This window comes from Chlorocebus sabaeus, chromosome 5 (assembly GCF_047675955.1).
Source record: "Chlorocebus sabaeus isolate Y175 chromosome 5, mChlSab1.0.hap1, whole genome shotgun sequence".
Lineage (NCBI taxonomy): Eukaryota > Metazoa > Chordata > Mammalia > Primates > Cercopithecidae > Chlorocebus > Chlorocebus sabaeus.
In genome coordinates, this window is record NC_132908.1 from 66,849,992 (window position 1) to 66,873,660 (window position 23,669).

At 44.2% G+C, this 23,669-nt stretch overlaps 1 protein-coding gene across 1 annotated transcript in view; it reads left to right on the plus strand.

Moving 5' to 3' along the window:
* The window catches only part of WWP2 (WW domain containing E3 ubiquitin protein ligase 2), a 178,671-nt gene that overhangs the window by 121,990 nt on the left and 33,012 nt on the right, over positions 1-23,669 (plus strand). The window contains exon 8 of the mRNA XM_007993797.3: positions 3,883-4,093. Within this exon, the coding sequence (XP_007991988.1) occupies positions 3,883-4,093 (211 nt within the window). The remainder of the gene's footprint in view (positions 1-3,882; positions 4,094-23,669) is intronic.

The following is a 23,669-nucleotide window of genomic DNA, read 5'->3' on the forward strand; positions in this document are numbered from 1 at the left end:
CACAAATGGTAGCACATGTATACATTGTTCTGCACTTTCTCATTTAGTAATTATCTTAGAATTTTCCCACGGTATTTGAAGCTAGATTGAAGAACTTTGTTCACCTCCCCTTTCCCCAGTAAGTCCAACCAAGGATGGGGACAATTTTAGGATCAAAAAGAATATTAGACTGGGTACAATGGCTCACTCCTGTGATCCCAGCACTTCAGGAGGCTGATGTGGGAGGATTGCTTGAGCTCAGGAGTTTGAGACCAGCCTGGGCAACATGGTGAGACCCTGTCTCTACAAAAAATAAAACAAAATTTAGCCAGGCATGGTGGCGTGAGCCTGTAGTTCCAGCTGCTTGAGAGGCTGAGACAAGGGGATTGCTTGAGCCTAGGAGGTCAAGGCTGCACTGAGCCATAATTGCACCACTGCACTCCAGCCTGGGTGACAGGGCAATACCCTGTCTTAAAGCAAAACAAAACAAAACAAAACAAAACAACAACGACAACAACAAAAAAAACAACACAATGGATTGAAATATTTTACAACATATTTAAATCCAGTGCCTCATAAAGATTCTTAAACAAAATGAAACCTCATTGTTCATTTTTTGAGGATGCAAGAAAATAAACTCATTCTAAAAACTGGTAAACAAAGGGAAAGAAGCAAGCATTTCTCCTGCCTTTTCTTTACAAACTGAACCTCTAGGTAGCCGAATAGTTGATAAGGGGAGGTTTCTCTTTATAGAAGTATTATTAGCTAATAAATGAAGAAGATGTGGTAGAATTAGAATATTACTGTTTCACAGTCTTCTGTGAATTATTTAATTATTTAAGCCTATTTCTGGACTTTCTTATTGACACACCTATTCATGCATCAGTACCACATTGTTTTAATTGTTGTAGCTTTGTAGTATGTTTTAATACTTTAGAAACTCCCCCTACCCACACACACCCACCCACCACTCTTTTACAAACTCCCCCTATACACACACACACCACTCTTCTTCTTTAGAATGTTCATGGCTATTCTTGTGTATTTAGTTTTCCTAATAAATTTTAGAATAAATTCATCTAGCTCTGAAAAAAGTCGTGGTATTTTTTTTTAAATTGAGTAAAATGTGTAGATGTGCATAAAGTGAATTGCCATCTATTGTGTTTTACTGGCTTGCCTGAGATAGAATAAGAATATAAATATCAAGCCTTGCATTTCTGTTAGGGAAACATTAATTGCACAAGATTTAGTCATTTATTAAACAACTAATTTAGCCTGTGTGAAAGGCAATATTTTATATACTTCAGAGAAAACAAGTGAATAAATCGTAGGCAATTTCTAGCATCAGCCTCCTACCCATTTGTTAAGATCTAGCTTGGCATCCATCACATCATATGAAGAAATTTGACTTTCAGCTGATCACGAGTCCCATGTGTGCCAATAGGATCATGTGGTCGCTAAGAGTTACAATCCTTGGTTGAATTAGAGGATGTGCAGAGAGGGAGAAGTAGAGCGTAGTGACAAGTGATTTAGGCTCTGGAGGCAGACAGCATGGTGTGAATTAGGTGCTATATGACCTTGAGAGGTGTTGTAACCTCTTTGAGCCTTAGTTTCCTTAAGTGTTAAGTGGGGATATCAATTGTAACTAACTTGTGGGGTTGCGTGTAAGGCCTAAATGAGATAATCCAAAGGGCTTTGCACCTTGCCTGCACGTTCTGGTGTTCTGGAAATGTTACCTGGTATTTAAGTTGGTAATCTGACTCTGCTGGCCTCATGGTATCTGATTTATTATGTTCAGTTCCTGATATGATTATCTAGAAGAGGCAGTAAACGATATCTAGAAGAGGGCAGCCAGATGATCGGGAAAGGGGGGCCGCCTAGAAACACTGAAGAAATGGTAGGCCTCTGTACTAGAAATGAGAATACTAACATGAAACAGTGGCCATTCATTGGTTGATTGATTGATGGGTCTCACCCTGTCACCTAGGCTGGGGTGCAGTGGTGCAATCATGGCTCACTTCAGCCTCCACCTCCTCAGCTCTACTGATTCTCCCTCAGCCTCCTGAGTAGCTGGGACCACGGGTGGGCACCACCATGCCCAACTACTCTTTTAAATTATTTGTAGAGCTGAGTCCTCGCTAGGTTGCCCAGGCTGGTCTGGAACTACTGGGTCAAGCAGTCCTCCTGCTTCAGGCTCCCAAAGTGCTGGAATTAGAGGCAAAGTATCTAGGTGTCTGGCTTAGATACTTTGAATTGCTTTGGAGATAGAGATGGGGAGACTCAGACCAGGTAATACAATCAGCCTCATATGAAGAGGAAAAAAAAAAAAAACAACTTTCTGGGCTGGGTCCTCTGGCTTATGCCTGTAATCCCAGCACTTTGGGAAGCTGAAGTGAGCATATCACTTGAGGTCAGGAGTTTGAGACCAGCCTGGCCAACATGGCGAAACCCTGTCTCTACTAAAAATACAAAAATTAGCCGGGTGTGGTGGCGCACACCTGTAATCCTAGCTACTTGGGAGACTGAGGCATGAGAATTGCTTGAACCCTAGAGGCAGAGGTGGCAGTGAGCCAAAATGGTGCCATTCCACTCCACCTCGGGTGACAGAGTGAGACTCTGTCTCAAAACAAAACAACCCCCCACCAACTTTCTGGCGAGTACATCTGTTCAACAATGGGATGATTCTTCTTTAGTAAGCTCCCTGTGAGAAATGTTCAAGAAGAATCTGGATAGCCACCTGTTAGGGATACAACAAAAAGAATTTCTGCGTTAGGAAGATGAGGCTAAGTGATGACTAAAGCGTTTACCTATGAAATTCTAGTCTACATGTACACATATGCAATCATATGTATGGAAAATTCTCTGCATATAGCTTATCACTTCCAAAGAACCACAGTTCTTTGAAACCTTATTTGATCCTTTTTTGAGTTAGAGGATATTGCAGTACACCTTGGGGTCCTTGTGAACATAAGTGATCATCAAAGAAGTGAAGAGATGGTGAAATAGGGAGACTTGGAGACTAGTGTGTTTCACTTCTGTCTCATTGTCTGTTATCTCAGAGAGAAGACCCTTAGCTGTGAGCCATTCTTGCTTCCTACTTTGAGCGTGAGCCTTTAAAAGGAAGTTTTCTGCCTCTTCAGTGTGTATGAGCTTTTCGAAAGAAGGTGCTAGTCATGTCTAGCAAACAAATGACAGATTTAAAGAAAAGGATGTGACCCTTTAAACTTGGCCTTGCTGCATTTAGCCCTAACACTTTTTTTTTTTTTTTTTTTTTTTGGAGACAGATTTTGCTGTCAGGCAAATTATTTTTTTGCCAGACTGGAGTGCAGTGGCATAGTCTTGGCTCACTGCAACCTCTGCCTCCCGGGTTCAAGCAATTCTCCTGCCTCAGTCTCCCAAGTAGCTGGGATTATAGGCCTGCGCCACCATGCCCAGCTAATTTTTGTATTTTTAGTGGAGATGAGGTTTTGCCATGTTGTCCAGGTGGGTCTCGAACTCCTGACCTCAAGTGATCCACCCCCCTCAGCCTCCCAAAGTGCTGGGATTATAGGCGTGAGCCACCGAGCCCAGCCCCAACACATTCCTGTGAATGTCTTTCCTGCTACACTTTTGTTGCAATAAATGTAAATATAACCATAGTATGTTAGAAAAACTTGATAAAGTTATGTGAAAAAGGTAGTGTTAATATATTTATTTCAGATTCATCCTGATTTCCTTTGGACAGGCATTAATGACTTTACTGTACTTTCCAAAGTCATGTTTTGTAAAATTTTTTGCTCTCACCCAATACATGTAGGATGACATTATAGATACCATGTTAGCCTATTAAGTGAAAAACCTAGCAAGTATAAATAAAATTCTCATTCTCAGTTGATCTTTAAAGTATGATTTGTGCATCTTCAGTGAATGACGAACCCACAACAGCCACAGATCCCGAAGAGCCTTCCGTTGTTGGTGTGACGTCCCCACCTGCTGCACCCTTGAGTGTGACCCCGAATCCCAACACGACTTCTCTCCCTGCCCCAGCCACACCGGCTGAAGGAGAGGAACCCAGCACTTCGGGTACACAGCAGCTCCCAGCGGCTGCCCAGGCCCCCGACGCTCTGCCCGCCGGGTGAGTAGCCTTCTGTCCCATAAAGATCTCTCCTCCCCAAAGACTGAGGCTCCTTTACGGGGGCAGAAACAACGTGGTTATTTATTACCTAGTGGCTAGTAGCCTCTGGGGAGGCTGCTGTGCGTTGAAGCAAGGGAGGTGTGGAAGAACTGCTTGTTCTACATAAATCTTAAAAAGAATCTCAGTTGCCTGGGGCAGAATCAATGCTACCTTGTACCGTGACTTGAAATGAACAGCTTGACTCAAAGAGTGTGGCTTTTATGGAACAAGGAGCTCATTTTGCTTTCCTGAATCATTGGAGGGTGTTCACCTAGATCCTACCTAGAAAACAGCTTTTCTGTCTTGAATTTTATCTTATCAGCCCATGCAGGAGTTGGGCTTTAGGCTGTGAATATTGCTGTATGTTATTCTCTTAACTGGGACTTCAGTTAACAAAAACTGCAAGTTTTCTTGCCATCTTTTTTTTTTTTTTTTTTGAGATGGAGTCTTAATCTGTCACCTAGGCTGGAGTGCAATGGCATGATCTCGGCTCACTGCAACCTCTGCCTCCTGGGTTCAAGTGATTTTCGTGCCTCAGCCTCCTGAGTAGCTAGGGCTACAGGTGCACACCACCACGCTGGCTAATTGTTTTGTGTTTTTAGTGGAGCTAGGGTTTCGCCATGTTGGCCAGGCTGGTCTCGAACTCCTGACCTTGTGATCTGCACACCTCAGCCTCCCAAAGTGCTGGGATTACAGGCATGAGCCACCACACCCGGCCCTCTTGCCATCCTTTAGTTCAATCGGATGGCGTGGTGGCTCATGCGCCATCAATTCCAATGCTTTGGGAGGCTGGGGTCGGAGGATCACTTGAGGCTGGGAGTTTGAGACCAGCCTGGGCAATATAGTGATATCCTGCCTCCACACACACACACACACACACACACAAATGTGGGCACAGTGACCTGTGCTTGTAGGCATAGCTACTGGGGAGGCCAAGATGGGAGGATTGCTTGAGCCAGGAGTTAGAGGCAGCAGTGAGCTATGATCACGCCACTGTACCCCAGCCTGGACTACGGAGCGAGACCCCTGTCTCAGAAATAAAAATTATATAAATCTGACAGCAAAGACCTTGGATGATAAGAAGACGGCCCCTGTAAGCCACAGGGAAGTTCGAGTTTGGTTATATTGTGAGTGGAGATTACAAGCATGGACCTGGGAATCAAATAGCTCTGGGTTTGAAATCCCCCTACCATGTGACCTTGGCCAAATTACTTAGCCTCTTGGTAAGGTGGAGATAATCATCATACATATCTCCCCAGGAAGTTAAGGGACTCAAATAAGATGGTGAGCATGAAGCCCTCACTGACTGGCGGGTGTTACACCTGGTAAGTGATATTTTTCAAGTGGTTGTGAAGGGTCCCTAAAGGAAGGGAATGCTTCTGAACCAGGAGGTGAAGCCCTTTCTCAGCAGCTCTGATCACAGTTGGGGCCAGCTCCCACTGCCCCTCCTGGTTATCAGTTTGGTGCGGAGGAAACCCACATCTGTATCACTCTAGTTGCTGGTGATCTGGCTGACGATGACTTGGCAGTGTGTGTCCTGTGAACCCTTGTAACTCATGAAGGAAAAAGGAAGGGTGTAAGGCCTCTTACTTGACTACAAGGTGTTGTATTATTCTTTTTTTCCCCCTCCCTTATCCCATCTCCTTATTCTGTTATTCTTAAGCCACTTTCTTTGTTGTTGTTGCTGTTGTTGTTTGAGACACGGTCTCACTCTGTTGCCCAGGCTGGAGTGCAATAGTACAATCTTGGCTCACTGCAGCCTTGACCTTCTGAGCTCAAGCGATTCTCCCACCTCAGCCTCCCAAGTAGCTGGGACTATAGGCCTGCACCACCACGTCCGGATAATTTTTGCTACTATAATTATTATTATTTTTTGTAGAGACAAGGTTTCGCCATGTTGCCCAGGCTGGCTTAAGCCACTTTCAAAAACCCAATTGTCAAAACAAAAATCCTTTACCTGAAGGCATATGTGACCTTTACCACATACGTATTGTTTTCCCAGCATGCACCACGCTACCTAACTCCGTCTCTTCAGAAAGTCCTGTTCAACATTCCTTCGTACCTCAAACCTGGAGAGAATTGGCAGGATTGAGAGGCAGCTCTGAGATGTTTTTTTGTGAGGTTTTTGATTTTAGTGAAGGTTAAAGTGAAAAGCTCACTAATCAATTGCTTTGTGTCCAGCTACTCCCTACAGAGATATTTCTCTTTCGTATGTGGTAAGGAATACTCGAAAGACCTTTGTTTGGTTTATAATTTGAAGCCTGTATGTTATAATTTGGGGGGAACAGAGCAGAATCATGTTGGCAGAAAGGAGAGAAAATGGCCGCCTGTGTCCCCAGTGAGCTGTTTGTTTTCTTTCCGCTGAGCGAATGCCTGGAAGGCCGGCCTCACTCCTGTGTCAGTCACAGGCAATTAGGGCTAATGGCTCAACATGTCTTTATGTAGGGCGTGTGTGAGGGTTACTGTTCTCGGGGATTGGGCACTTCCTGTTTCCAGGCAGCTGGAAAACTCCAGGCTCTGAAAACGCTCTTTATTCTAAGTCTGGCAGATCCAGCAGCCCAGGGAAGCCGATTCCCCTCCCTCATCCTGCCAGAGGCTGAAACATGTTTCTGAGGTAGAGCCTGAACAGCATCTTCTCCTTGGGGCATTTAGAACGTGATGAGGCCCACGTGTGGGCCTGGGGAGGTTGCTCCCCACTTGAGCATCTACGATGGCCCAGAGAAGGGTGTCGGAGACCCAGTTTTCCAGCCCAGATGGCTTCCACGTGCCCTTCTAAATGACTAGGAGGGCTTTGAGGGCTGACTCAGGGCCTGGAGATCATCAGCCACCTACCTGGAGGCTGACTAGCACTGCTGAGTGTCTAAGAGGGAGCACGGCAGGCTTTTGGTTAGCTGATGGAAGCCAGAGAGAGCACGATTTCTGCCAGCGATCCTTCCAGTTCATAGGCCTGCCAGCCCCACCCCAGCTTACTTAAAAGTTTAGGAGATCCAGGCAAGGCAGGTTATTAACTTACTCCTGGTGTTCAGAGTCAGGGGACCAATGAGAGAATGAAATCTGTCATTTCTAATTCCAATACCAACAAAGAGTGTATTGTGGCGCGGGGATTGAAGTGCCATTTCATAGGAACTGCATCTTCTTCAGTTGGCAAAATGCCTTTATCTTTTATGAGGATATATAAATACAGCATCTGAATTGAGTATCTACTAATGCCTAAGTTCTATATTTGAGGTTTTACACTGTTCATTCTTTCATTAGACAAATATCTGTTACTATTTAAGAGATGGCAGGTCCGGTGCCACGTGGGTATTTCAACCCAACAGAACTCATCATCTTACCCATCCCATCCTGGCTAGAACCTGGTCCTCCTCCTGGGAATGGTGCCACCATCTGCCCAGGTGACCTTCAAGCCATACATCTTTCCCCGTCCCTGACATCCATTCAGTCATCAAGCCCTGCCTCTGGGCCTCCAGACTGTGCTGTCTCAGCTTCCCATACTGATCCTGCTTTGCGTTTATCACAGGTATAATTTGCATACAATTTATTGAGTGACCATCTCCTCCACCATACTCTAGGTGCCATACGGGCAGGGATTGTGTCTGTCTTATTTGCCTCTGCGTGTCCAGCACCTAGCACATATGTACCTAGCCTGGCACATAGTGGGACTCCAGGAAATAGTTAAATGAAACAATGGTTCTCTCTTTTTTTTTATTTAAAATTTTATTTTACGATTTTTTTTATGACGCTTTAAGTTCTGGGGTACATGTGCAGAACATGCAGTTTTGTTATGTAGGTATACATGTGCCATGGTGGTTTGCTGTACCCATCAACCCATCATCTACATTAGGTATTTCTCCTAATGCTATCCCTCTCCTAGCCCCGAATCCCTGACAGGCCCCGGTGTGTGATGTTCCCCTCCCTGTGTCCGTGTGTTCTCATTGAAACAATGATTCTCTTAAACAACTCTTACATCTGCCCACTTGGCCACATGCTTTTGCAGTATTCCAGACCAAATTACCATGATCTGTCACTCAAGTGACTGTTTTTACCCTTTCCCAATCTATTTTAACTTTTCTTTTTTTGAGACATGGTCTCACTCTGTCACCCAGGCTGGAGTGCAGTTGTGCAATCTTGGCTCACCGCAGCCTCAGCCTCACGGGCTCAAGTGATCCTCCCACCTCAGCCTCCTGAGTAGCTAGGACTACAGGCGCCTGCCACCACACCCAGCTAATTTTGTTTATTTGCATAGAGACAAGGTCTCCCTATGTTTCCAAGGCTGGTCTCAAACACCTAGGCTCAAACAATCCTCCTGCTTTGGCCTTCCAAAGTGCTGGGATTACAGGCATGAGCCACTGTGCCCAGCCCTGTTTTAACTTTTAAAAATAAAACTCTGATCATTACCTTTCACCACTTAGAATGCTCCAGAGGCTTCATATTGTCTTTGTGAATAAATTCCCAAATCCTAGGCCTAAAAAGGCCTGTGTAATATGACCCCACCTACCCCTCAATCCTTCGGTGGGATCCACTCCACGTCTCTGCCTAAGCCATGATAACTTAACTTTATTTTTTTATTATTTTTTTTTTTTTGAGACGGAGTGTCGCTCTGTCGCCCGGGCTGGAGTGCAGGGGCCGGATCTCAGCTCACTGCAAGCTCCGCCTCCTGGGTTTACGCCATTCTCCTGCCTCAGCCTCCCGAGTAGCTGGGACCTCAGGCGCCCACCACCTCGCCCGGCTAGTTTTTTTGTATTTTTTAGTAGAAACAGGGTTTCACCATGTTAGCCAGGATGGTCTTGATCTCCTGGCCTCGTGATCCGCCCGTCTCGGCCTCCCAAAGTGCTGGGATTACAGGCTTGAGCCACCGCGCCTGGCCAATAACTTAATTTTAATTTGACAAATGCATCACGCTCTCTCCGGACTTAGGACCCTCTCCTGTGCTGGTCGCTCTTTTTGAAATCTTCCTTGCCATCTTGTCCATTAATTCCTATACATCCTCAAGTGTCAACTTAAATCAGTAAATCCTCTGGGACTCCCTCCCTGATTCCTGGCAGACAAGAGGAAGCGTGTCCTTCCTCTGTCACTCTTCTCACACCTGTCATTGCTTGTTTTCTGCCTCTCTGCTGTTCTTGGCTCTGCACACCAAGGTGGCCAGGAGCCTGGCACAGAGTAGGCCCCCAAGACTTGTTTGTAATGAATGGATGAATACTTTTAAATGCCATCTTTTTTTTTTTTCTTTCCTTCACCTAGATGAATGTTTTTTGCTTCTTTGATGCCTCAAAGAAAGAACAGCTATGACAGCAATATTGCATTTTCTTCCCAAGGGCAAGAAAGTTGATCCTAATGCTGTCATTCACTGGGTTGACTGGCTTTGGGTTCAAATATGCATCTCTTGTAGTTCAGAATACTATTTTTTTTTTTTTTTGAGACGGAGTGTTACTCTGTTGTCCAGGCTCCATCTTCCAGGTTCAAATGATTGTCCTGCCTCAGCCTCCCAAGTAGCTGGGAGTACAGGCATGCACCACCACGCCTGGCTAATTTTTTGTATTTTTTGGTAGAGCCAGGGTTTCACCATGTTGGCCAGGCTGTGCTCGAACTCCTGACCTCAAGTGATCCACCCTCCTCAGCCTCCCAAAATGCTGGGATTACAGGAGTGAGCCACTGCACCCAGCCCTCAGAATGCTCTTCTCTGTTCATAAAGGATCACGTTTCCTGCACTGGCGGATACTGTGCAGCACGGCTCCTCTTCACTGAGGCATTTGAGCTAAGCTTGATTGCTTTCTGGGCCCTCCAGGGGACTCTGTCTTTCTAACTTTATCTTCTCAACTCATCCAATTTCCCTTGCTGAGTGACAGGAGCAAGGTTCTCTTGAGGATCTCATGGCTCTATTTTTCAGGTTACTGCTTTTTTTTTTTTTTTTTTTTTTTTTTTAATTGAGACGGAGTCTCGCTCCGTCACCCAGGCTGGAGTATAGTTGCATGATCATGGCTCATGGCAGCCTCAAATTCCCAGGCTCAAGTAATCCTCCTGTCTCGGCCTCCTGAGTAGCTGGGACTATAGGCGCATGCCACTATACTCAGCTATTTTTTTTATTTTTTAATTTTTTTAGTAGAGTGAGGGTCTTACTCTGTTGCCTGTGTGGATCTCAAACTCCTGGGCTCAAGCGATCTTCCCGCCTTGGCCTCCCAAAGTGCTGGGATTCCAGGCATGAACCACTGCGCCTAGCTGCGTTGTCTTTTTGAAATATGCAGCAGTTGAGACTTTGGCCATATGTGGTTACATGCATCAGAACATTTTAAGAACTGAAGGCTGCTGAAACCTGGGCTGCAGAGGTCCAAATACAGCACTCCCCATCCCTTTTTCTCTGTCCCCATCTGTAAGCCCTCCTGCTTTCCATAACTTTTAAATTAACTAGCATAAAAGAAGCCAACTGGAGGGGTATGAAGTTTTCAGGTTGCAAATGTCTATGAAAGGAGGGGTGCCAGGAAGGTTTGGGGGGGCCTGGTGAGATAGTGGTTCAGGTCGTGGGCAACGGGAAGCGAGGCTGCTTTGGTCTGTGAGCCCTGTATTTGTTTTTTTCTCAGTGCTTAGCCCACTTTGGGGATCCAACGCTCATTATCAATGAGCCAACTGTGTGTACATGGCTTAGATAAACTCCAAGCGTGTCCCTTACAGTCTTTGCAGCTCCCTCGGTCCCACACACACAGAGGCACATTATTTTGCCCTGGCAGCCAGCACGCCACTGTGGTTTCTTACATAACGGAGGGCGTTGTGTTTGGACTGCTGACTTACCTCAGCTCTGCCATTTCACACCATGCTTTTTCTCCCGCAGCCATTGGCTGCCCCGTCTGTTTCCTGCCTCTGAGTGGAATTAATTGAGGAGGGATGTTTTCTAGATCTTTCGGATTTGCCATCTCCTCTACCCCCCTGCCCAATTATGGATATCCAGAGGCACTCTCTTGAGATGGCCCTTAAGACACTATCAAGGACGATAGCCTTGTAAGAGTTCTTGGATGTTTGTTTGTGGGGACACTCTAAGAGATGTTGGAATTTGGATCTTCTCTGCTAAGTTATAAACCAGGCGCTGCCATTGAATTTCATTCCAAACTCAACTTCAGCACTAGCCAAACAGCCTTACCCAAGAAGTTTTAAAACTGTACTTCTCAAAACTATTTGTGAGAAAACAGTCCTTTTTGGTTGTTGTTTTGTTTTAATTTATTTTAAAATATTCTGTCTATTGTGAATCCTTTTATTCTATACTCTGCTCAATGAGACAAATCTATTGAGCACATATGTGCATATTACAGTAGTGTCAGATTGGCACAAAAGTTCCTAAAGTGGGCCAGGCATGGTGGCTCATGCCTGTAATCTCAGCACTGTGGGAGGCCGAGTCAGGAGGATTGGTTGAGTCCAGGAGTTTGAGACCAGCCTGGGCAAATTAGCAAGATTTTGTCTCTACAAAAAATACAAACAAAAATATCAGCTGTGTGCACCTGTGTTCCTAGCTACTCTGGAGGCTGAGGCAGGAGGATCGCATAAGTCCTGGAGGTCGAGGCTGTAGTGAGCTGTGTTCAAGTCACTGCTCTTCAGCCTGGATGACTGAGTGAGACCCTGTCTCAGTTAAAAGAAAAAAAGTTTATAAGTTCTTAGAAACTTCAGTACTTTTCTGGTCGCAGAACAGTAACAGTTTGGGCTGTGGGCCATTCTTTGAGTAGCTTCAGATTAAAGGATTACACTGCGAGCATCTGTATCTTTCCTCCAGTTTGTTTCTTTGCTTAGTGTGGTTTAGTTCAGGACTGCAGGGATTATTACATGCTTAGGTCACATGGAATAGTGCATGTTTCTGGCTTCCTCATCACCGTCTCAGAACTTAAACTCTTATTTCCAAAGATTCTACTGTTGTCGGAGGCTGGGCCATGAAATGTCTTCACCTTATGTGTATGTATTCATACATAATTACTCATTTTCATATCTACTGCACCTTCTTTCCTTTTTTTGGAGACAGGATCTCATTTTGTCACCCAGGCTGGAGTACAGTGGCGTGATCATAGCTCATTGCAGCCTCAACTTCCTTAGCTCAAGCAATCCTCCTGCCTCAGCCTCCCAAGTAGCTGGGACTACAGGTGTGCACCACCATGCCCAGCTAATTTTTGTACTTTTTGTAGAGACAAGGTCTTGCTATGTTACCCAGGCTGATCTCCAACTCCTGGAGGCTCAAGAGATCCTCCTATCTTGGCCTACCAAAGTGCTGGGATTACAGGTGTGAACCACCGTGCCCAACCTTACTACGCTTTCTTAAGAGCTTCTCAAGAGCAAGGAATATTGTGTCCGTCTTTGTGTTCCCTGCACCCAGCACACAACTTGGCTTCCAAGGAGAGGGAATGATGTGTTACATGAGTGGGAAAATGATACCACATTCTCAGTGGCCCTTAAAATTTTTTAAAGTTTCTTTTTGATCTTATTATAAAAGCCCATTGATGGAAAATTAGAAAAAAATAGGAGGCAGGAGAAGAACAATACATAGTAACAACAGTTAACAAACACCCACCCAGATCTGACCATTGGTATTTCTTTTGCACCTTGTGTGTATTTTTTTTTTTTAAACACTAACTACAGCTATTGTGTATCATAAGTGTTTCTAACGTGCTGGGGACTGCGCAGTTTCCTACGTGGATTATTTCATGCAGTCTTCCCTCTGTGAGAGAGCTACTTTTATCCTCATCTTGCAAGCGAGGAGAACTTAAGCAATTTGCCAGGCACCACATATGCAGATACACATATAACACACATCTACCAAAATGTGATAATCTTCCAATATATGCTTTTAAAATTCATTCATTTTTATTGTAAAATATTGTAAGCATGCAGATACAAATGGAGAAGAATGTAAGAAATACCTGTGGCTTACCATCTTTAGCTCTGTGCTGCATTTGCTACAGGTCTCCCTCTGTTTTTGTGTTTGTTTATTTTGTTTTTGAGACAGAATCTCTATCACCCAGGCTGGAATGCAGTGGCGTGGTCTCAGCTTACTGCAGCCTTTACTTTCTAGGCTCAGGTGATCCTCTCACTTCAGCCTCTCAAGTACCTGAGACCACAGGCACATCCTACCATGCCAGGCTAATTTTTGTAATTTTTGTAGAGGTGGGGTTTTACTGTGTTGCTCAGACTGGTCTTGAACTCCTGGGCTCAAGCGATCTGCTCCCCTAAACCTCCCAAAGTGCTGGGATTACAGGCGTGATCACTGTGCCCAGCCCCTGAAGAGGTCTTTTAACCACCTGTTCTTAACCCCTTGATGTGTAAGATGTTACCAGTACAGCTGAAGGTTCCATGAACTCTCTGATCTCATTCCCTGTATACAGTGGTACATGGGACTTGGGACATGCATTTAAACTGCTATACGGTATTCTGTTAATGAATAGATAAAAATTTACCCATTTACTTGTTTCTTGACAGCTATAAACAATGGCTGCAGTAGGCTGGGCACAGTGACTCACGCCTGTAATCCCAGCACTTTGGGAGGCTGAGGTGGGCAGATCACAAGGTCAGGAGTTCAAGACCAGCCTGGCCAATATGGTGAAACCCTGTCTCTACTAAAAGTGCAAAAATTAGCCGAGTGTGGTGGTGCACGCCTGTAGTCCAAGCTACTCGGGAGACTGACGCAGAAGAATGGCTTGAACCCGGGAGGAAGAGGTTATAGTGAGCCAACATTATGCCACTGCACTCCAGCCTGGGCGATAGAGCGAGTCTCCATCTCAAAACAAAAAAACAAAAATCAAAACAAAACAAACAGTGAAACAGTGGCTGCAGTAAAGTTTTCCTGTGCATGCCTTTTTGTGTACATAGTTTTTTCTTTCTCTTTTTCTTTTTCTTTTTTTTTTTTTTGAGACAGAGTCTTGCTCTGTTCCCCAGGCTGGAGTATGCAGTGGCACAATCTCAGCTCACTGCAACCTCTGCCTCCCAAGTTCAAGCGATTCTCCTGCCTCAGCCTCCCAAGTAGCTGGGATTACAGGCGCCTGCCACCATGCCTGGCTAGTTTTTGGTTTTTTTAGTAGAGACACAGTTTTGCCATGTTAGCCAGGGTGGTCTCGAACTCCTAGCCTCAGGTGATCTGCCCACCTCGGCCTCCCAAAGTGCTAGGATTACAGGTGTGAGCCACTGCACCTGGCCAGTTATTTCTTAAAGGTTTGTACAGTAACTGGAATTTCTGCATTATAGGAAATGAAGATCTTCAACTGTAGTAGATATTATCAAATTGCCTGAATCACCTAACCAGTTCGCACTCCTGTGAACATGCGAAAGCATTCCTGCTAAAACTTAGTGTTGTCAGTTTTGTTTCATGTGGGCCAGTCTAATGGGCATGAATGGTACCTCTCTGAGGATTCAGTTTGAAGTTCCCTGATTACTATTGAGATTGAACCTCTTTTCATGTGCTTTTATTAGGTTATTTGGTTTCTTCTTTTGTAAATTGCCTATTTATTTTTGTTCATTTTTAAAATTTGTCTGTATATATATTTATTTTTAATCTGCAGGATTCTTTTTTGTTGTTTTTGTTTTTTTTTTGAGATGGAGTTTCACTCTTGTTGCCCAGGTTGGAGTACAATGATGTAATGTTGGCTCACCGCAACCTCCGCCTCCCGGGTGCAAGCAATTCTTCTGCCTCAGCCTCCCGAGTAGGTGGGATTACAGGCATGTGCCACCACACCCAGATAATTTTTTTTGTATTTAGTAGAGATGGGAATTCACCATGTTGGTCAGGCTGGTCTTGAGCTCCTGACCTCAGGTGATCCACCTGCCTCGGCCTCCCAAAGTGCTGGGATTACAGACATGAGCTATCACACCCGTCCAATCTGCAGGATTCTTAATAATGCTAGATACAAATTGCTTCTCAATTATATGCATTGCAAATATTTGCTCCCGGTCTGTGGCTTGTCTTTTCAGTTTGTTTATGGTGCCATTTATTGTACAAGAGTTAATAATTTTAAATAGCCAAATCTGTGATCTTTTTCATGTGTCTTTTGTGTTTTGTCTAAAATTTTTCCCTACTCTGAAGTTATATAAAAATGTTACAGGCCACACTTGGTGGTTCATGCCTGTAACTTCAGCACTTTGGGAGGTTTAGGCAGGCAGACTGCTTGAGCCCAGAAGTTCAAGACCAGCCTGGACAGCAAAAGGTTAAAAATAATTTTTTAGAGGCTGGGTGCAGTGGCTCATGCCTATAATCCCAGCACTTTTGGGAGGCTGAAGCAGGAGGATTGCTTGAGCCCAGGAGTTCAAAACCACCCTGGGTAATATGACGAGACCCCATCTCTATTTTTCAAAAAGAGAATTAAAAGGATTTTTTATAGATGCATATATTTTAATGTTGCCAACTTTTTTTTTTTTTCTTTGAGGTGGAGTCTCGCTCTGTCACCCAGGCTGGAGTGCAGTGGCGCAATCTCAGCTCACTGCAACCTCCACCTCCTTGACTCAAGCGATTCTCCTGCCTCAGCCTCCAGAATAGCTGGGACTACAGGTGCGTGCCACCATGTCTGGCTAATTTTTTGTATTTTTAGTAGAGCCAGGGTTTCACCATATTGACCAGGGTGGTCTCAAACTATTGACCTCAGGTGATCTGCCCGCCTCGGCCTCCCAAAGTGCTGGGATTACAGGTGTGAGTGCCTGGCCAGTGTTGCCAGCCTTTATGGAGGAGCTTTGGCAAAGATAAAAAAGATAGGAAGAAAGAGTTAATTCAGGAGCTTTGGTAGCTGCTCCCATGCCATCCTGTGTTTGGAAGGCATAAAGTGCTGGTTGTTGAGTTATTAAAAGGTTAGTGTGCTTAGATTTAAAGGCTAGTTCCTTATTTCAGGAAGGGTCCTTTGGGGAAGGACTGAGTTTAACACATTTCCCACCCAGTTTACAAAGGACCTACTGAAGCACTAAACACAGTGCATAGGAGGTATGTTCCATTGCAGACAGATTTCTGACTGATAAAACAGCCTGAAAACATCCCTACAGAAGAAATACATCTTATGGTTCTCCCCGGAAGTGGCGAAAGCTTGGGGGAAGAACAGGACTTGGCTCAGAAACATTTATTATAGGAGCATAGAATAAGAAAATGTGATTTTATGTAGCTTTTGCCTGTGGGGAGCTGAACTTCTGAAGAGGCAGCTTAAAGAATACTTGAGTACTTCCAGTGTATTCTTCCTAAGTTTAATTTTTGTCTGAGTAACCAGCAAGACATCTTTTCTTTAGGGTGTGAAAGGGTTCCGATGTGGTCTTCTTTTCTTTTTTTTGAGATGGAGTCTCGCTCTGTCGCCCAGTCTGGAGTGCAGTGGCGCGATCTCGGCTCACTGCAAGCTCCGCCTCCTGGGTTCATGCCATTCTCCTGCTTCAGCCTCCTGAGTAGCTGGGACTACAAGGCGTGTGTCCCCACGCCCGGCTAATTTTTTTGTGTTTTTAGTAGAGACGGAGTTTCATGTGGTCTTATTTTCTAATGGAGAGAGTGGATTTTGATTGAGTTAGCTTTACTAATAGTACGCAGTGCCTGTGTCAATAAAAAGTAAGCAAATTAATGAATAATACAAGCTGATAATGCTCTTACCAAGACTGAAATTTGGAGCATTTTGGTATACAATTTATAAGGGCCATTTGAAGAGAATTTCTATTAGCCAGGTGTGGTGGCAAGTCCCTGTAATCCCAGCTACTTGGGAGGCTGAGGCAGGAGAATCACTTGAACCTGGGAGGTGGAGGTTACAATCAGTCAAGATTGCACCACTGCACTCCAGCCTGGGTGACAGAACGAGACTTCGCCTCTAAATAAATAAATAAATAGAGAATTTCTCTAATATTCACTTGAACTCTTTGCCCAGCTTTAATCCCTTTTAGCTTAATCCTATTCTTGGTGAAATGGTGATTCTCTTCAAACAAGTGAATCTGACCAAGAAATATGGTGATCAGAATGGCTGAACACATACTGTAACAATGGGTAATTGAGCATTAATTTCCTGAAGACATATAGGAAACCTTTGACAGGAAAACGTGGTCCAGAAGACCAGACAACTTCCTTTCCGGTAACATGAGAGAGATGTTGATGTTGTTCTAATAATGAGATGGAGATATTTAGCCTTTAACCTGTTAAGATGGCAGTTGTGAGTGAATTGGGATGTGGGAGTGGAACATGGTTCATATACAACTGAACCAAAGGTAGCTAACATCCATCAGAGCAAAGGTAATTTAGGGAAAAGAAAAAGTACCTAAGATTAATTGCAGTTGGAGACTGCTTTTAAAGTACTTTGAAGTACAAAGACCTCGTGTAGTCCATGATCCAACCGAATGTTACTCATTGAAGGCCAAGGAGCAATGTGTTGGGTAGGGACTTAAAACAAGCTTGGTGCTTTGAACACTGTTCCTGAGAGCATCAATGGAAGCTATTGAGGGGGACAGGAGATGACCCACGTGACCAAGATGCAGTGTTGAGACCTGTGGGTAGTTTGATTGAAAAGCCTTTTAATCTCAGTGTGAAGGAGTTGCTTGTAAGGGACAGAAATGTAACCTCTGACAGGGATGTGCTGATGAAAAGTTGATACCAGTGTCACTTTCTTGGCATGGGGGGACCAAACCAAGACCGTTGGAGGCTCCATCTATGTGGGTCAGTGGCCACTGAGGAGGAACAGGAATCAGGAGGCTCGTCTGGTTGGTGATAGAATCCACCGACTGTGCTGTGTGAATGAAGGGGAGAGATTTGTGTGAATTATGAATAGCCGTGCAGGTGAGGGAGGAGTGAGGTTCTGTGAGAAAGGAAGGAAGGTCAGGTCGTGGATCAGGGAGGACCCACAGGGACATTTAATCTGAGCAGGGGTCCAGTTGCAAAAGGGAAAAATGTAGATACCAAAAAAGGTGATGGAAGAAAGCTCTTGTTCCTCTGGTAACTATTCTTCTCGCTAAGCCAGTTGAGGGGGTTCATAGAAGGACATTGAGCTTTGTGGGACAATAATAGTCCCTGGAAGAGAGACTTTGATTTCCAGCATCAGCTGCGATCAAAGATGGAAGGGTGGGCCTTATCTGGGCCTGTGTCCTCTGAAGACTGCTGAAACTGGTGAATATAAGGGAAGAGGACTCAGCACTGATTTCATTTCTGGCAGTGTGTGGGAATACCACTGTCAATTACAGACATTTATTTCATGGAATTTGAAGCGTTACCCTACCTTCATACTAAAACATTAGCCAAAGTGTATTCAATGTTTCTCTCCTTGTCTCAAATGAACATAAAAGATGTCAAAAGTGGAGACTGCTGATACTATGGAAGTTAAAAGAATTTTTTGAATAGAGAAAAATGGCTGGGTGCAGTGGCTCACACCTGCAATCCCAGCACTTTGGGAGGCCAACATGGTGAAACTCCGTCTCTACTAAAATACAAAAAAATTAGCCGGGTGTGGTGGCACATACCTCCCAGCCACTCAGGAGGCTGAGGCAGGGGAATTGCTTGAACCCAGGAGGTAGAGGTTGCAGTGAGCCGAGATTGTGCCATTGCACTCCAGCCTGGTGACAGAGCAAGAATCCATCTCAAAAAAAAAAAAAAAAAAAAGAAAAAAGAAAAGAATAAAGAAAAATGTGTTTAAGTTTTGTTTTTAAACTCCAATTGCTACTTAACAGATATTTTGTCTTTAATAAAAGGGGCAGCCCCTCAAATATTAGAGTTTTCCAAATAGTGACTGAAAAATGAGCATACTAGTATTAGGGCTTTTGTGCCACAAAACTGCCCAAAGAACTGTTTTCAAGGAAGGGAAGGATGCAGGATAAATTCTTAGGGAGTGCTGGAGAGTTCTCAGCTACTTAAATCGCATTAGGAGCAGATGTTATAAAAGAGAGGTTTGCTGCCATTGGCGCTCAGCGCTTTCATTTTTTAATACTTACCCTTAAGCCAAATATCTTTCTCAGGACTTTCTTCATTTCCAAATTCAGATGAATAAAGAGGGTATCAGATTTGCTCCTCTGTTACCGAGCAGACAGAAGGTATTTGGAGAATTGCTGTGAAGCTACAGTATGTCGGCTGCCTTCTGTGCTAGAAGGCCCTGCCAAATCCCCACAGATGGAACACCAGCCTCTTGAGCTGGCAATATTGTTACTCCTTTGTCTTCAAATCAGAAGGGCATTCAGAGGGAGAAGATCTTTGACTATTCCTAGTGCATATTTTCTTTCTTTCATTCTTTTTTTTTTTTTTTTTTTGAGTTGGGGTCTGTTGCCTAGGCTGGAGTGCAGTGGTGTGATCATGGCTCACTGCAGCCTCCAACTCCTGGGCTCAAGTGATCCTTCTGCCTCAGTCTCCTGAGTAGGTATGATTACAGGTATATGCAAGCACATCTGCCTATTTTTAAATTTTTTTTTATAGAGATGGGATCTTGCTATGTTGCCCAAGCTGGCCTCAAACTCCTGGCTTCAAGTGATCCTCCTGCCTCAGCCTCTCAAAGTTCTGGTACTGCAGGCATGAGCCACTGTACCTGGCCCTAGTGTGCATTTTCATCTGACCACTTTTGCCAGATCCTGCCCTTTTGGTAAAATACTAAAGGGAATATGAAAATCTCCCTTTTGCAATGGGAGGAACCAGGGCATCTGGGTCAAATCCCCAGGATTCTCATCAGTCAGAGCCTTGAGCAAGAATGCCTAGGAGAGAAAACATCCCTAGGTGCTATTTAATGGTGTTTGCCATGTTAAATAAGTGAGCAAGAGGCCATTAGCCTGAGGCTGTCTCTGTACTTCAAGTTCTTACATAGTGAACTACAACCTAACTTACTACGGAAACCAACCAAAACCCAAATTAGGAGTGTATGTTTTTTGTAACAAATAGCTGGGTTTCAGCCAGTCACAGGCAGGTGGCTGATCAGACCATGCCCAATTAAGGCAGATGCCCAGCTGTAGCCATTTAGATGATTTCTCTACCCTGCTTCCATGTTCAGCCTCTAAAGACTTGCTCCTCTCACTGCTTGGCAGTGCTCTCTGAACCTCTCCTGGTTCTGAGTGCTGCCCAGTTCATGGATCATTCTTAAATAAACTTGGTTAAATTTATTTTGTCTAATGTTTGTCTTTAAACAGTAGCGCTCTAGTCCTCAACCAAGAGTTGTCCACTTTGAGGGGTGTATAGAACCTCCAGATCTCACTGTTCTTAGGGCCAGGCCTCCTAGTGGTGCAAAATGTGTACCTTCGTCCGGAAAATCAGATCTGAGCAAAGGATTGTGATTAAAATGGAACCTAGAAATGAGGACTGTGGACCCATTACAGGTTGAGCGTTCCTGTGCTGAAATGCCCCCAAATCCAGGACTTTTTGAGTTCTAACATGATGCTTAAAGGAAATACTCACTGGAGAATTTCGGATTTCAGGTTTTCAGATTAGGGATGTTCAGCTGGTATGTATTCTGCAGATATTCCAAAATCTGAAAACGAAAGTCCAAAATCTGAAACACTTCTGGTCCCAAGCATCTAGAGAAGGGCCTACTCAACCTGTATAATTCCTCCCTAGTCATTTTGATCCTACCTCGATGCCAGTGCTAGGAAAGCTGCTCACTTTGAGATCAACATTGGGAAGGCATCTGGCACATGGTGGCCATGTGGAAGAGCCCCTATAAATTTCAGTTCATCTTCTTTTTCTTCCCGTTCTTCCTTTCTGCAAAGCATGGTGAAATTCATGGGCTTGGGGGGCAGAGCTGAGTTTGAATCCCATTGAAGAGTTACATAGTTTCTCTGAGCCTCAGTTTCCTCAGTGGTGATGGTAATTCCACCTTAAAGAATGGAGGCAAGGATTGCATACATGGTGTAAGCCTGTAGCTCATGGTAGATTCTCAGTGGTGATGGTGCCTCCTCTGCTTCTTCCTTACCTTGAAAACCTTATGTATCTGTTCCTTTTTTTTTTTTTTTTTTTTTTTTTTGAGACTGAGTCTTGCTGTGTCGCCCAGGCTGGAGTGTAGTGGCACGATCTCGGCTCACTGCAAGCTCCGCCTCCCAGGTTCATGCCATTCTCCTGCCTCAGCCTCCCGAAGTAGCTGTGACTACAGGTGCCCGCCACCATGCCCGGCTAATTTTTGTATATTTTTAGTAGAGATGGGGTTTCACCGTGTTAGCCAGGATGATCTCCATCTCCTGACGTCATGATCCACCTACTTCAGCCTCCCAAAGTGCTGGGATTACAGGCGTGAGCTACTGTGCCTGGCCTTATGTATCTGTTTCTGGACTAGCTTCTGAGGGGCTGATCAATGCAGTCCACTAACCAGACATCCCAGTTTAAATGAGAAATGGCATTAAGTACAGGTGATATCTACCAGTGTAGATACATCAGGCTTAATAGTAGAAGTTAGGACACTTTTGTTCATATACAGTTAGCTCTGCTCTAACATATGTGCCCCTAAAAGTCACCGCGTGATGCAAAATTTTGCAGTTAAAACACAGAGGGGCTAGTTACGTTGGTTTGTGATACTAGCACTTTGAGAGGCTGAAGTGGGAGGATTATTTGAGCCCAAAAGTTCAGGGCCAGCCTGGGCAAAGCAAGACCCCATGTCTACAAAATAAAATGATTAGCTAGGCCTGGTGGCATGCACTTGTTTCCCTAGCTACTTGGGAGGCTGAGGCAGGGGTATCACTTGAACCCAAGAATCAGAGGCTGCAGTGAACTATGATCACACCACCACACTCCAGCTTGGGCAACAGAGCAAGACTCTATCTTTAAAAAAATAAAAAGAAAAATATGTTAAGAGGATAAAAACCACAGGGCTTATGGGGAAAAATGAGTAGGATGTAATGCTAAAAAAGTTTGTCAGTGACACATTAAAAAAAAATAGGAACCTAATAATGATAGCAGTTTTACACATGTTAAATGATTACGAAATAGATAACACTACAGTAAATATGGCATTTTCTCTTGAGAAGACCTGAAGTTTGCTTGTGGAAGCAGGTGTCATAAGTTGGAGCTTGTGAGTATTACTGTGAACTGGTGCATGGAGGGCTATCTGAAGTCAGATGGGAGTTGTAACTTCAGATGTTGACGGTGTAGCCTATTAATACACTGTAAACTGAGGAGGCTGCTAGATACCTGTGGGTTTTGTGTATTCTTGTGTCACTTGGTTTAGCTGGGGGAAGTTTTCTGTGTTCATCTAGTGTTTCTCAAAGACAAAATCATGCATAAGCAAACAGAATTTCCATTATGCTCACATTGTCCGCTTCTCTGTATCAGTAGCATTGGAACAGATTTGCATTTTTAAAACAAACATTACAGCAGAACTGACTATAGTAGCTTCCCAGAAAAGGTCAATTTCTCCTAGACAGTACCCAAAAATAGAAGTAAATAAATTCAGTGTAAAACATAAAGGCCTGCAGTACCATTAATATCCTTGAGAAAGTGGTAAGCATTATATAAATACATTTTTACATCCTTTATATGTAGGTTACTATGTTCTGGGGAAGTAGAGTTATTGTCAGACATCATGCAAATAACAGGAATGTGGGGAATGGGTGGTCCTTGGCTGTATTTTGTACTGATCAGGCTTGTGTCTTATCTCTGAATCACCTGCTACTTTGGCATTCTTTCAGTAGTGCAGATGAGCCACCCTCAGCACCTTGAGCTTATATTAGCTTACAAACAGACTTGACTTCATAGGTGGAGCAGTAAAAAATAACAATACATTGTGTTTCTGTATTCACCCAGATCTCTTCTAAGATACTCTGTAAATGAATCCTATATTACAAAAATAAATGTAAGCATGAATATATATGATGCTTGGAGAACGGGGGTAGTCATAGAATCTGACTTTAAGCTGGGTGCGGTGGCTCACTCCTATAATCCAGCACTTTGGGAGGCCGAGGTGGGCGGATCTTCTGCTTGAGCTCAGGAGTTCCAGACCAGCCTTGGCAACATGGTGAGACCAGTCTCTATCAAAAATTAAAAAATAAAAATAGCTGGGCATGGTGATGTGTGCCTGTAGTCCCAGCTACTTGGGAGACTGAGGTGGGAGGATTGCTTGAGCCTGGGAGGTGGAGGCTGCAGTGAGCTGAGATTGCACCACTGCACTTCAGCCTGGGCAACAGAGTGAAACCCTGTCTCATTAAAAAAATAAAGAATCTGTGACTTTAACAGGTTGGGTAGATGAAAAAGGCTGGAGGGCCTATAGATGATCTTTTGGAGGGGTCTGTGAAACCCAGAAATTGCAATACAAATTTTTGTCATAAGTGCATTTTGAAGGGAAAGGGTCCTCAGCTTTCATCATGTTTCCAAAGGGACCTTTGATTGTGAAATGGTGGAGAAATGCTAAATTGATTTTTAAATCCATGGAATATATATTCCTACGGGTCTTTTAGGGAAATTTAGAGTGATCTATAGTGGATACTGGTCCATTGATTCCATACAGGGGAGCTATTATAGTTTCTTCAAGAAGCACTCCTGGCTGGCACCCTCAGCCACGCAGGAACCGGCTTCACCATTGGGTCAACCTCACATGTCATCTTTGATGCTTCCTGTAAATTAGCCACATGAGTGGTGAAGGTCTTCCTTTCTAACAGGGGCCTATGCCTTTCCACTGTGTGTCTC